General features: G+C 36.9%; 1 protein-coding gene across 3 annotated transcripts in view; it reads right to left on the bottom strand.

Moving 5' to 3' along the window:
* The window catches only part of PRRG1 (proline rich and Gla domain 1), a 108119-nt gene that overhangs the window by 22600 nt on the left and 71854 nt on the right, over positions 1-13665 (bottom strand). For all 3 annotated transcript variants that reach the window (XM_016943694.3, XM_016943695.3, XM_016943696.4), the window contains exon 3: positions 8815-8975. In XM_016943694.3, the coding sequence (XP_016799183.1) occupies positions 8815-8975 (161 nt within the window). The remainder of the gene's footprint in view (positions 1-8814; positions 8976-13665) is intronic.

Genomic DNA, 13665 nt, shown 5'->3' with positions numbered 1-13665 from the left:
AGCCTCAAACCTCATACTGTAGGTACAATATCCTCCTTTTAAAAGATACAAAAATTGAGGCCTAAAAGATGAAATGTTTGCGCAAATCAATACAGTCAGTAGATGGCAGAGCTCAGACACCAGATCAAGGTCCATCTGATTCTCAAAGCAGAGGATTTTGGCATGACAACTCAACTTTATTGAGGTATAACTGACAAATAAAAATTGTGTATATTTAAGGTTTACAGCATGCTCATATAAGCCTTTGTGCATATGTCTGCTGTTTCTATCAGAACTCAAATGCCATGAGGGAGGAGCAGCCTATTCATTGTTGTATATACTGTGTCTGTTACATAGTAGGCATTCAGCAGATAATGTCTGAATAAATCTGACCCATTTTCTACATGATGAAAATGAGGACCGTGAAGTACAATATGTTTTCTCCCATTGTATAATTAGACTTGTGTTCCAAATTAGGTAAATAATTCCAACAATAAACATTCTACTGAAAGCAGACTTCTAAATTCACATACTTCATGTTTGGAAATGATGAAAACACGTATGAGTAAAAGTATTCTGAGCGATAAATTTTAGTAAACAAAAAGATAGTAAAGATAGTCTAAAAGTAGAAAGCAAATCTCAAATCCAATCATTTTTTTCACTGCCAAGATTAAGATGAAACTTTGCTGGCAATGCTAGATCCTGATTAACAGATAACAAACATTGTTCTGAAACAGATAAAAAATGAGAATGCCACTTCACTTACATTTGCTAGATCAAAGGCTGGCACACCTTATCCTAAATGGGATTGTTTTAATGGCATGAACAAACTCAGATGACAAACTTTAAAGCACAAAGAAGGAAATATAACAACAACATAATAAAAACCATTTTAAAGTCTATTATCTATCAGCCAACTTGGGTTTAAATCGGTTCCTCTCATAAACTAAATTTACTTTGTGATTTGCCAATCCATTCCTTCATTCATCCATCAAATACTTATTTGGCTTCTATTATGTGCCAGCACTGCTTTATATGCTAGGGACCATAGCTATGAACAAAACAGATGAGAAATGTTGCTCTCACGGAGCTAACAGTCCTGATGGGGCGGGGGAGGTAACAATTAAAAAAAAAACAAATAGTTGTCAAATGATGTCAGTGCTTGAAAAAAAGAAAGTCACAGAAGGGACAAGCGGTTGCAATTTAAGGTAGAGTGCTTTCTCACTGAGAAAATGAACTTGAGTGAAGACTTGGGAGTGGTGAAGGAACTCAGACATATCCATCTAGAAGAGGAGAGAGCAAGTGCCAAAGTCATGAGGCAGGTCACGTGCTGTCTGTGTATGTGAGGATGTACAAGAAAGCCACAGCAAAGTGAATAAGGGGTGGGGTGTCATAGGAGATGTGGTAAAGAAATAACTATATATGGAGTGAAGCTGTGGGGTGGAGATAGATGAGGACTGATTGTGTAGTACCTGGTGGGTGATTCTGAGCACTTTGGCCTTTACTGAGGGAGATGGGGAGCCCTTGCAAGTAAGAGACTTTAAAGGATCACTCTAACCTGCTGTTTTGAGAATCAACTATGGGGCAGGGGCCAAAAAATCATACAGATGAGAGGGTTGTGGTGGCTTGGATGTAAAGTGATAACAAGTAGAAAGGTGGCTAGATTCCGAGTATATTTTCATATTAGAACCAATTATTGCAGATGGGGTGTGGGATATGAAAAAGAGAGGAGTCAGAGATGGCAAAAAGCCTGGAGATCAGCAAACATGATGGATGGTGTTACTACTTATTGAGATCAGAGAGGATGTAGTAAGTGTAGATATTTGGGGGAAGGGGTGCAAATTTGTTTACTTTGAGAACCATATTTGATTCTAAGATAACATGTTGAGTAGGCAGTTAGCCATACAAGTCTGTAGTTCAGTTTAGCGCTCCAGGAACTACAAATATAAATTTGGAAGTTATTAGCATTTGAAGTATGAGAAGAGGAAAGATCACCAGGGGAGCAAGTGTAGGCAGAGCAGAGTTTCAAGAAATGAAGTGGTTGTTGGATGGGGATGTATTAAGAGAGTTTTCTTTTTTCTCTTTCTTTCTGGAGGCATGTAGGCTAATAAGATGAGAATGATTCTATAGGAAGTAAAAGGTGATGCCGGAATTACAGAAAATTTCTCAAGCAATTCTCTCACAGTTGAAGGAATTTCTTCTACTTGCTTCAAAGATTGCTGACATGCAGCATCCTGTCTCTGTGGGTGGGAAATGATATATAGAAGCACTGAGATGGATAAAAGGCCAGAAATGTAGGCATTAAAAACATTGTTCACGGTCCGGGTGCAGTGGCTCACGCCTGTAATCCCAGCACTTTGGGAGGCCGAGGCGGGCGGATCACAAGGTCAGATCGAGACCATCCTGGCTAACAGGGTGAAAGCCCGTCTCTACTAAAAATACAAAAAATTAGCCCGGGCGTGGTGGCGGGCGTCTGTAGTCCCAGCTACTTGGGAGGCTGAGGCAGGAGAATGGCGTGAACCCGGGAGGCGGAGCTTGCAGTGAGCTGAGATTGCGCCACTGCACTCCAGCCTGGGCGACAGAGCGAGACTCCATCTCAAAAAAAAAAAAAAACATTGTTCACCATGATGGCCAGGTGTGGTGGCTCATGCCTATAATCCTAGCACTTTCGGAGGCTGAGGTGGGTGGATTGCCTGAGTTCAGGATTTCGAGACCAGCCTGGGCAACATGGTGAGATCCCATCTCTACTAAATATATATATATATATGTATATATATATATATACACACACACACACATATATATGTATATGTATATATATATATATATACACATATACATGTATATGTATATGTGTATATATATATATATATACATATACATATACATGTATATGTATATAAAGCCGGACATGGTGGCATGCACCTGTAGTCCCAGCTACTTAGGAGGCTGAGGCACAAGAATCACTTGAACCTGGGAGGCAAAGGTTGCCATGAGCCGAGATTGCACCACTTCACTCCAGCCTGGGCAACAGAGCGAGAATCTGTCTCCAAAAACAAACAACAACAACAAAAAAACATTGTTCACCCTGAGAATCAATGATAAAACTTAATCAATACGAGAGTAGTAGAATATACAATTAATACATAAAATTCAAATAGCCTAGAAACCATATATCTGAAAACAGATCCAAACCTAGGATAATAAAGAACTCTCAAAGCTCAATAGTAAAATAAAATAAAACATCCCATCAGAAAGTAAGCTAATGACATGAAGAGAGATTTCACCAAAGAAGAAACATAAATAGAAAATAGGCACATAAAAAGATGTTCAATATCATGAGCCATTAAGGAAGTGCAAATTAAAATCACAAGAAGTTATCACTACACACCTAGCAGAATGGCTAAAATAAAACACAGTAACAATACCAAGTGCTCATGAGTATGTAAAGAAACTGGATCTCTCAAACACTGTTGGTGAGACTATAAGATGGTAATTTATACAATGACAAATTAGTTTGTCAGTGTCTTAAAAAACTACACATATACCATGCAACCCAAGAATTGTACTCCCAGTGACTCATCCCACAGAAATGAAAATTTATGTCAATACAAAAACCTATGCAATGTTCATAACAGCTTTATTTGTAAAAGCCACGAACTAGAAAGAACACACGTCTCTCAATAAGCAAATGGTTCAACAAACCATGGTGTATCAATACCATGGAATATTACTCATAAACAAAAATGAATGAACTATTGATATATGTAACTTGGATTAATCTCAAGAGCATTATGCTGACTCTAAAAAGCCAATATCAAAAGGTTCCACATTATATTATTCCATTTATATAACATTCTTGCAATGGCAGAATTATAGAGATGGAAACAGATTAGTGATTGCTAAGGGTTAGGGGTGGTTGTGGAAGATAGTAGGTGTGACTATTAAAGGGTAGTATGAGGGAAAACTTTGTGGTAATGGAATATATCTGCTACTTGATTGCAGTGATGGTTACACAAATCTATACAAGTGATAAAATGACACAGAACTATACATACAGATTGTACCAATGTCAGTTTCCTAGTTTTGATCTTACAGTTATGTAAGATGTAACCATTGGGGGAAACTGAGTAAAGGCTGCATGGGACCTCAATGTATTATCTTTGCAATTTTTTGTGAATCTATAATTATTTCCAAATAAGATGTTAAAAAAATGCATGCATGCATGCATGAATGAATATAAGTTTTCCCTCTCCACATTACAGTATAGATATTACAATTCCAAAACCATTGTGTATTATACAACTAAGCAAATGAGTTATTAATATATTGATGTTTTTGGGTGCTGGAATTCTCATTGTGGAAGAACATCTATAAGGAATTTTTACATCTCTACAAAAGTAGAATGGCTGGAAGAGCCCTGAGGGATTGGATTGGAATTGGAGATCAGCATAATGAATTAGTTATTTCACATATATGTCTACATGTATACATGTCTATATGTTTATATGTTTACATTTCTACATATAGACATATATAGAATTTGTATGCATGTATACATATGTGTGATTTTTTTTTTCCTAGCTCTATTGCTGAAAGATCCAGAAGTAACAACATTCTGGTAGCAATGAGCATATTCTAGTTCCCAGATCTCAGTTTCTAAATATTACTCCTAACTAAAAGTAACCAAATGTCCACTGACAGATCACTGTATAAAGAAAATGTGGTATATACACATGATATAGTTTGGCGGTTTCCCCACCCAAATCTTGAATTGTATCTCCCAGAATTCCCACGTGCTGTGGGAGGGGCCTGGGGGAGGTAATTGAATCATGGGGGCCAGTCTTTCCTGTGCTATTCTTATGATAGTGAATAAATCTCATGAAATCTGATGGGTTTATCAGGGGTTTCCACTTTTGTTTCTTCCTCATTTTGTCTTGCTGCCACCATGTAAAAAGTGCCTTTCGCCTCCTGCCTGATTCTAAGGCCTTGCCAGCCATGAGGAACTGTAAGTCCAATTAAATCTCTTTTTCTTCCCAGTCTCAGGTATGTCAGCAGTGTAAAAACGACTAATACAATAAATTGGTACCAGTAGAGTGGGGCACTGCTGAAAAGATACCTGAAAATGTGGAAATGACTTTGGAACTGGGTAACAGGCAGAGGTTGGGACAGTTTGGAGGGCTCAGAAGAAGACAGAAAAATGTGGGAAAGTTTGGAACTTCCTAGAGACTTGCTGAATGGCTTTGACAAAAATGCTCATAGTGATATGAACAATAAGGTCCAGGCTGAGGTGGTCTCAGATGGAGAGGAGGAACTTGTTGGGAACTGGAGCAAAGGTGACTCTTGCTATGTTTTAGCAAAGAGACTGGTGGCATTTTGCCCCGCCCTAGAGATTTGTGGAACTTTGAACTTGAGAAAGATGATTTAGGGTATCTGGCGGGAGAAATTTCTAGGCAGCAAAGCATCCAAGAGGTGACTTGGGTTCTGTTAAAAGTATTCCATTTTAAACGGAAAACAGAGCATAAAAGTTTGGAAAATTTGCAGCCTGATGATGTAGTAAAAAAGAAAAACCCATTTTCTGAGGAAAAAACTCAAGCTGGCTTCAGAAATTTGCATAACAAGGAGCCGAATGTTAATCCCCAAGACAATGAGGAAAATGTCTCCAGGGCACGTCATGGGTTTTCAAGGCAGCCCCTACCCACCCCTATCACAGATTTGGAAGTCCAGAAGGAAAAAATGGTTTCCTGGGCCAGGCCCAGGGTCCCCATGCTGTGTGCAGCCTAGGGACTTGGTGCCCTGCATCCCAGCCACTCCAGCCATTGCTAAAAGGGGCTAAGGTACAGCTTGGCCCATGGTTTCAGAGGGTGCCAGCCCCAAACTTTGGCAGCTTCCATGTGGTGTTGAGCCTGCAGGTGCACAGAAGTCAAGAACTGAGGTTTGGGAATCCCTGCCTAGATTTCAGAGGATGTGTGGAAACACCCAGATGTCCAGGAAGAAGTTTGCTGCAGGGACAGGGCTCTCATGGAGAACCTCTGCTATCGCAGTGCAGAAGAGAAATGTGGGGTCAGAGCCCCCACACAGAGTCCCTACTGGGGTACTATATAGTGGAGCTGTGAGAAGAGGGCCACCATCCTCCAGATCCCAGAATGGTAGATCCACTGAAAGCTTGCACCGTGTGCCTAGAGAAGCCATAGGCACTCAATGCCAGCCTGTGAAAGCAACCAGGAGCGAGGCTGTACCCTGCAAAGCCACAGGGGCAGAGTTGCTCAAGACCATGGGAACCCACCTCTTGCATCAGTGTGACCTGGACATGAGGCATGGAGTCAAAGGACATAATTTTGGAGTTTTAAGATTTGACTGCCCTGATGGATTTTGGATTTGCAAAGGGCCTGTATACCCTTTGTTTTGGCCAATTTCTCCCATTTGGAAGGTCTGTATTAACCCAACACCTGTACCCCCATTGTATCTAGGAAATAACTATCTTGCTTTTGATTTTATACACTCATAGGCGGAAGGGACATGCCTTGTCTCAGATTAGACTTTGGACTGTGGACTTTTGCGTTAATGCCAAAATGAGTTAAGACTCTGGGGGACTGTTGGGAAGGCATGATTCATTTTGAAATATGAGGACGTGAGATTTGGAGGGGCAGGGGCAAAATGATATGGTTTGGCTGTGTCCCCACCCAAATCTCAACTTGAATTGTATCTCCCAGAATTCCCACATGTTGTGGTAGAGACCCAGGGGGAGGTAATTGAATCATGGGGGCCAGTCTTTCCCGTGCTGTTCTCATGATAGTGAATAAGTATCATGAGATGTGATGGGTTTATCGAGGGTTTCCGCTTTTGCTTCTTCCTCATTTTCTCTTGCCACCACCATGTAAGAAGTGCCTTTTACCTCCTGCCATGATTCTGAGGCCTCCCCAGCCATGTGGAACTGTAAGTCCAATTAATCCTTTTTTTCCAGTCTTGGGTATGTCTTTTATCAGCAGCATGAAAACAGACTAATACAACACACAATGAAATATTATTCAGCCTTATAAAAGAAGGAAATCCTGTAATTTGTGACAACATTAATAGACCTGGAGGACATTATATTAAGTGAAATAAGCCAGGCATAGAAAGACAAATACCACAGGATCTCACTTATATATGGAATCTAAAAAAGGTGAACTAATAGAAGCAAAGAGGAGAATGGTGGTTGCCAGGGGCTTGGGGAGAAAGAAATGAGAAGTAGCAAACAGTATAAACTTTCAGTTATGCAAGATAAATGAATTCTGGAGATCTGCTATACAGCATGGTATCTACAGCTAACAATGTTGTATTATATACTTAAATTTTGCTAAGAAGGTAGATCATATGTTAAGTCCTCTTACCATACTCACAGAACACAACTACAACAATAATAAAGGGGTGAGAGGAAACTTTGGGAGGTGATGGATATGTTTGTGGCCTTGATGGTGATGGTTGTTTCATAGGTGTATACCTATCCTCAAACTCATAGAAACGTATACATTAAATAAGTACAGCTTTTTATATGTCAAACATAACTCAATAAATTTTTTTATAAAAGAATATTATTCACTTGTATAAAGTACTTTTAGAACAACAAATCCCAAACAAGTTCTTACGATTTCTTTAAAGGAGAATGATAAAGTAGGGTAAAAAGCCATTAGCCTTGTGAAAACCATAGTAGAATATCTATAATTTCTATTATTTGATAAAACACAATATCAAAAACCACGTTTTGTTTATGGTTTATAGTAACTTCAGCCAGTTTTTATTAAAAACTTTATGGTGCAAAACACTATTTCTACTACAATCCTATTTTTCTTATTTATGAAGTATCTATGTAGTAAAAATAGGCCAGAATGAGATATACCAAAATTATAAAACTGGTGGTGCTAAAAACTCAAGTGATTTTATGTTACTACATTTTTAAATTTCTCTACAATGAACATATACTATTTTTAAAAAGTAAAATGAATAAAATAAAATAAAACCAACAATGACTAAGCGGATGCAAAGGGAAAAAGCTGGAAAGAAAATAAAAGGTCAACCGTGCTTTGTGATTGCATGATGGTATTATGGATGATATATTCTTTTCCCTATTTCTAACCCTGTGATTTGACTAAGATGTGGCTTCTTCCTCTTACCCCTTTCTTTAAAACTTTTGCATCTGCTGCTCTTAAGGTATATTTAGTATCTTTTTAGCATAAGTGACACCACTTGTTTAGCATCTAGGGTTATTTTCCTGCTGCCCAGGACTGAATCTTTATACAATGGCTACCTCTGGTAACAATTTCCAGCTGTGGAGCAGTTCTATAGACTTTTCACCCCTGCCTTGTGCTGTCCCATTCCTGCTCTCCTTGAAGAGCATGTAGTCTAGAGTAAAGAGAAGTAAAGAGGAGTATTCTCGCGGAGTGGGAAGGTATGTCTGGATGTCTTTTCTTTTGTACGAGAAGTAAAACCTTTTAAAACACTATCACCATCCATTAGCTTCCTCCACACTTTCTCTGTAATTAGGCAAAGTGATATTATCTATAACCTTCTAGAACAAAGCTTTGTGCAAATCAAATCCTTCCTACTCGCCAAGATGATAAATCCTCGCTCAGCAGAGTCCTATAGGAACGGGGCTCTCAAAGACAGTCCAGCACAAGGGGAAGTGAACCTAGCTCTCCAACCCACAGAATATTACTAGTTAGATGCCATTTTCCGAGTTCCTAACAAAGGAATTTTTAATTGCTAGCAATGTACATAATTCAGGGATGCAGATTTCAAATATACATCAAAAAGGTAGGCAAATCTGTGCAACTTTTTAATTGCCAACATACTTACAGTTTTTTCATTATTTTCAAAAGCTTCTCTTGCTTCTTCAAATGTACAGAATTCTTCTTTGCACTCACGCTCAATGTTGCCCTGTCTTATTTCTTCAAAAAACCCATTAGCTCTTGGGTAGCGTTTTAATACGGAATTGGCTTTTTCTCCCGTGAGGAAAACTAAAAAGAAATATAAGTATAAAAAACCTATGTGGCAAGTTGATATACCAGATGAAAACTGCTAGATGCCCTTTAGAAAACATAGCCAACATCCTAAACCTCTTTCCGTGAGTCAGCAATGAAGTAACACTTAGCTCCAAACCACTGTATCTGCTATCTTCCTCATGATGTGAGTATGTCCTTTCAATAGCAGTTGCCCTGGGCAGGGACAGTGACATAATTAACTATGTTATATTCAGACTTCAGCACATTCCTGCAAACCATGGGTGTTTAAATATACTAATAATGATAGCACTACTTATACTCATTACTGTAAGTAGATACCCCAAGGCATTCTGCTGACAGACAGCAGCAGCCAAATCAAATCCAGTCTCTAGATTATCAGTCTTTGTCCCTCTACCTAAAAATAAATAACACTTCAGTTGACCTAGTAATATAAACCCAGAGAGCTCTAACTTGTATGAAAAGAATAGGTTAAAAAAAATTGTGAGAAGTTAAATTTGGCCATGATTCATTCTATGGAAATCCTAATAATAATTTTGTTCTAAATGTACTTGAGTTAAATATAGTGTGATGCTTTAACACATTCAACCTCATTTCACTGTCCTTTAGAAAAAGAAAATTCTTCTGCATGATTTACAGAGGCATTTCATATAAACATTCAAAATACATTTATGAAACCATGTAAAAAAGATGCTTTTATTTTAATAATAATAAAATATAAAAAATAAAAAATAAGATGTTTTATTTTTAAATACAAATACATTTTAAGTTCAATTTCAATTACATTTTTCTAAAAGAATGTTGCCTGTTTGGAGAGACAAATATAATGCCACCAGAATTTCATCTCTGTTAATGCAAGAGATTAGAACATTTCCTAATTTATAGAATTCTGACATAAGAAAAGGCACATTACAGATCTTTCAAGATGCTAAAAAAGTCTACATTTTCTGAAAAACATTTTGAAGGAAATGAAAAACTTTTTATGTGCTCTTTTAAAAATGACAATGACAGCCAGCAATGGATTAAAGTTTTGCTTTGTTATAGAAATGAGTATTTTACTTTATAGAATATATGGACTCATTATTTAGGATTCTTTAAAGTATCCAAATTGATACCAGCTAGATGACACTTATACCAGGGTGAAAACCATGATAGGCCTTCAATGAGTATTTCCTTCTGTACCTCATAAAGGGTTCCCTTTATGACCCTTTATGAGGTACAGAAGGAAGGAAATTCAGAGAATAGATTATGATTATGGAATATGAATTCACAGATTCATAGAATATCATTAGAACAAACTTTAAAAAATACAAATTGTGGTTAAGTGTAATGAAGGAAAGCAAAAGGTTACTGTTAAGTTGGAGAATAACAGTAAAATTTTCTAACACTTCTTGCCTTTTAGCCGCATCAGAATCCCTGAAGGACTGATTATCACACAGACTGCTGGGCCCCACCCCAGAGTTTCTGATGCCATAGATCTGAGGTAGGGCTATAAAATTACATTTCTAACCAGTTTCCAGGAAATGCTGCTGCTGCTGCTGCTCCCATTACCACAGTTTGAGAATCACTACCCTAATGAGAGTTCCTTGGAAACATTCTGAGTGAAGTATTTATGGAATGCTAGGGTTAACAAATTTAAAGAGATCTTTCACTGAATGACTTTTTAGGGCCCTTAATATATATTTAGTATAAACAGTCATGCATCACTTAACAATGTGGATCCATTCTGAGAAATACGTTGTTAGGCTATTTCATCATTGTGCAAACAGGATGGAGTGTATTTTCACAAACCTAGATGGCATAGCCTACTAGTCACCTAGGCTATATGATATAGCCTATTGGTCCTAGGCTATAAATCTGTTCAGTTTGTTACTATACTGAATACTATAGGCAATTATAACAATGGTAAGTATTTGTATATCTAAACATTGAAAAGATACAGGAATAATATGATATAAAAGATAAAAAATGGTACTGTATAGGGCACCTACCATAAAAGGAGTTTGCAGGGCACTTATCATAAATGGAGCTTACAGGATTGAAAGTTGGCCTGAGTGAGTGGTGAGTGAATGTGAAGGCCTAGGACATTACCGTAGACTACTGTAGACTTTATCAACACTGTCGACTTAGGCTACATTAAATGTATAAAAATATATTTCTTAAAAAAAAATTTTGGCTGGGAGCAGTAACTCATGCCTGTAATCCCAGCACTTTGGGAGGCTGAGGTGGGAGGATTGCTTGAGCCCAGGAGTTCGAGACCAGCCTGGGCAACACAGTGAGACCTCATCTCAAAAAAATTAAAATTAAATTAAATTAAAAAATAAAAAATAAAATTAAATGAAAATAAAAAGAAGGAAAATGTTTCTCCTTCTTCAGTAATAAATTAACCTTGGCTTACTATAATGTTTTTACTTCATACTTTTTAATTTTTTAACTTTTTGACTCTTTAGTAATAACACAGCTTAAAATACAAACACATTGTACAGCTGTACAAAAATATTTTCTTTATATATATCCTTATTCTATAAGCCTTTTTCCTATTTAAAAATTTTATTGTATTTTTTACTTTTGAAACTTTTTTGTTAAAAAAAGTTAATTTTTGTTAAAAATTAAAATTAATTAATTAAAAATTTAACTTTTTTTGTTAAAATTTAACTTTTTTGTTAAAAATTAAGATACAAGCACACACATTAGCCTAGGCCTCCACAGGGTCAGGATCATCAATATCACTGTCTTCCACATCCACATCTTATCCCACTTGAAGGTCTTCAGGGACAATAACATGCATGGAGCTGTCATCTGCTATTATAACAATGCTTTCTTCTGTATTACCTCCAGAAGAACTCGCTTGAGGCTATTTTATAGTTAATTTTTTTCATAAGTAGAAGGAGTTTACTCCAAAATGACAATAAATATATATACATACAATATATATAATTGTATGTACTATACTGTTATATGACTAGCAGTGCAGTAGGTTTGTTTACTCCAGTATTGCCACAAATATGTGAGCAATGTGTTAACACTGTGATGCTATGATGTCACTAGGCAATAGAAACTTTTCAGCTCCTAATCTTATGGGACCATCATTGTATATGCAGTCTGTTGTTGACTGAAACATCATTATGCATGCATGTATTTGTAAATCTGAAAAGGAACATGATACATGCATTTGTGATATTTGACTATAGTACCCTTTTTCAAGAGATATTTTACTGATTTAACAACTTCCTAGCCATTAGTCTTATTTATACCCTCTGAATTAACGCATAAGTCTCCTCCATATAACAGGCCAACTAATACATGAAGAAAGACAGTAAATGGTTTCCCGTGGGACTTCTCCTTTCCAGAATAAACATGTCTTGCTTCTTCATCTGTTTGCCATAGAAAATGGATTTGAGTCTGCATCATCTTCCTCTCAAAATACAGTGACCTATGCTGAGCGCAATACTTTGTGTTTGGTCTGACAAGTGCAAAACTGGTCAGGATTATTGGCTTCCTTGTTTTAAAGACAATATATATGTTAATGTGGTCTAAGATATCCCTGGGTTTCAAATCAGTTTTTCTGAAGATAAATCAATCAACATTAATGTATTTTGAACTTTTAAGAGAAAAAAGCTAAATGCTTCTAAGAGACAATTACTTTCTTATATGCTATCCAACTCAAAAAGGTGAGTCAAAGCAAGCCACTGACTCCAGTAACCAGAAAGCAGTCTAATTTAGAAGAATAAGCAACTGGAAGGTAATACAGCAGGACACAAAGCTTCTAATCCAAGTCTAATCAAATTACCAAGCATTCCATGATCATATTCTATGTATTTCTTGTACTGGGCGGCAAGGTAATATAATACTAAGAACTCTACATGGATTCAGCTGGCAAGTAGATTTTATCTCACTTGCCAAATCCAGTCCATTAGAAGATATCACTTAAAGTAAGAATCTGACCTGTAGGAAAGATACTATTATAGATTAGTTATGTCTGCCATTTATTAGGGAACAGGAAGTAGTGGCAGAGAATTTGCCAGTGCTCATCAAAGTATTTGGAAACCTAATGGACCCTAAATGATGATACCAGAACTAGATTATTTTCTTTTTTGCCCATGACACAGCCCTCAGGAGATCCTGAGAACATGTGCCCCTAAAATTAGAATTTTTTAAAATGCGAAAACAAAATAAGGGAGAAGGTGGCAGCTTTGATCTATAGGATGAAATCAGATTATCTCCTCTAAAAACATGGGGCAATTTCCAGGCTGCAAGGGCTTGCGTTAGGATGTTTAACTAAAGCCATGATGTTTGAAACTAAAGTCGATCACTTCCTTAAATTGAGTGATCACTTCCTTAATTGCCTCTTTCTCCTTAAATTGTGTGAGTTAAATTACAGCTATCAGGAATCATGTGCATGCCTTAATCAAGGATTATATGATGTGACAAGTATACAGAATGTAAATGTGCCTTGAGAACACAATACTAAGGTGTTATTTAAAACATGCAGTTTTCCCATTAAAGGAAATAAAGAAAAACCTAAACCTTTTTTCTTCAGATTCGGTTAGGAAATACTCTTATTAAATTGAATATTTCAAACCTAAGGCATATTTACACATACACACACACAAAATAAGTATATTATTCAAAAAAATGTAACCACTTTTTCATAATTTCAAAATAAATAAGCTCTCATCCATGCTTT

Source organism: Pan troglodytes, chromosome X (assembly GCF_028858775.2).
Source record: "Pan troglodytes isolate AG18354 chromosome X, NHGRI_mPanTro3-v2.0_pri, whole genome shotgun sequence".
NCBI lineage: Eukaryota > Metazoa > Chordata > Mammalia > Primates > Hominidae > Pan > Pan troglodytes.
This window is presented reverse-complemented; position numbering and strand designations above follow the sequence as displayed.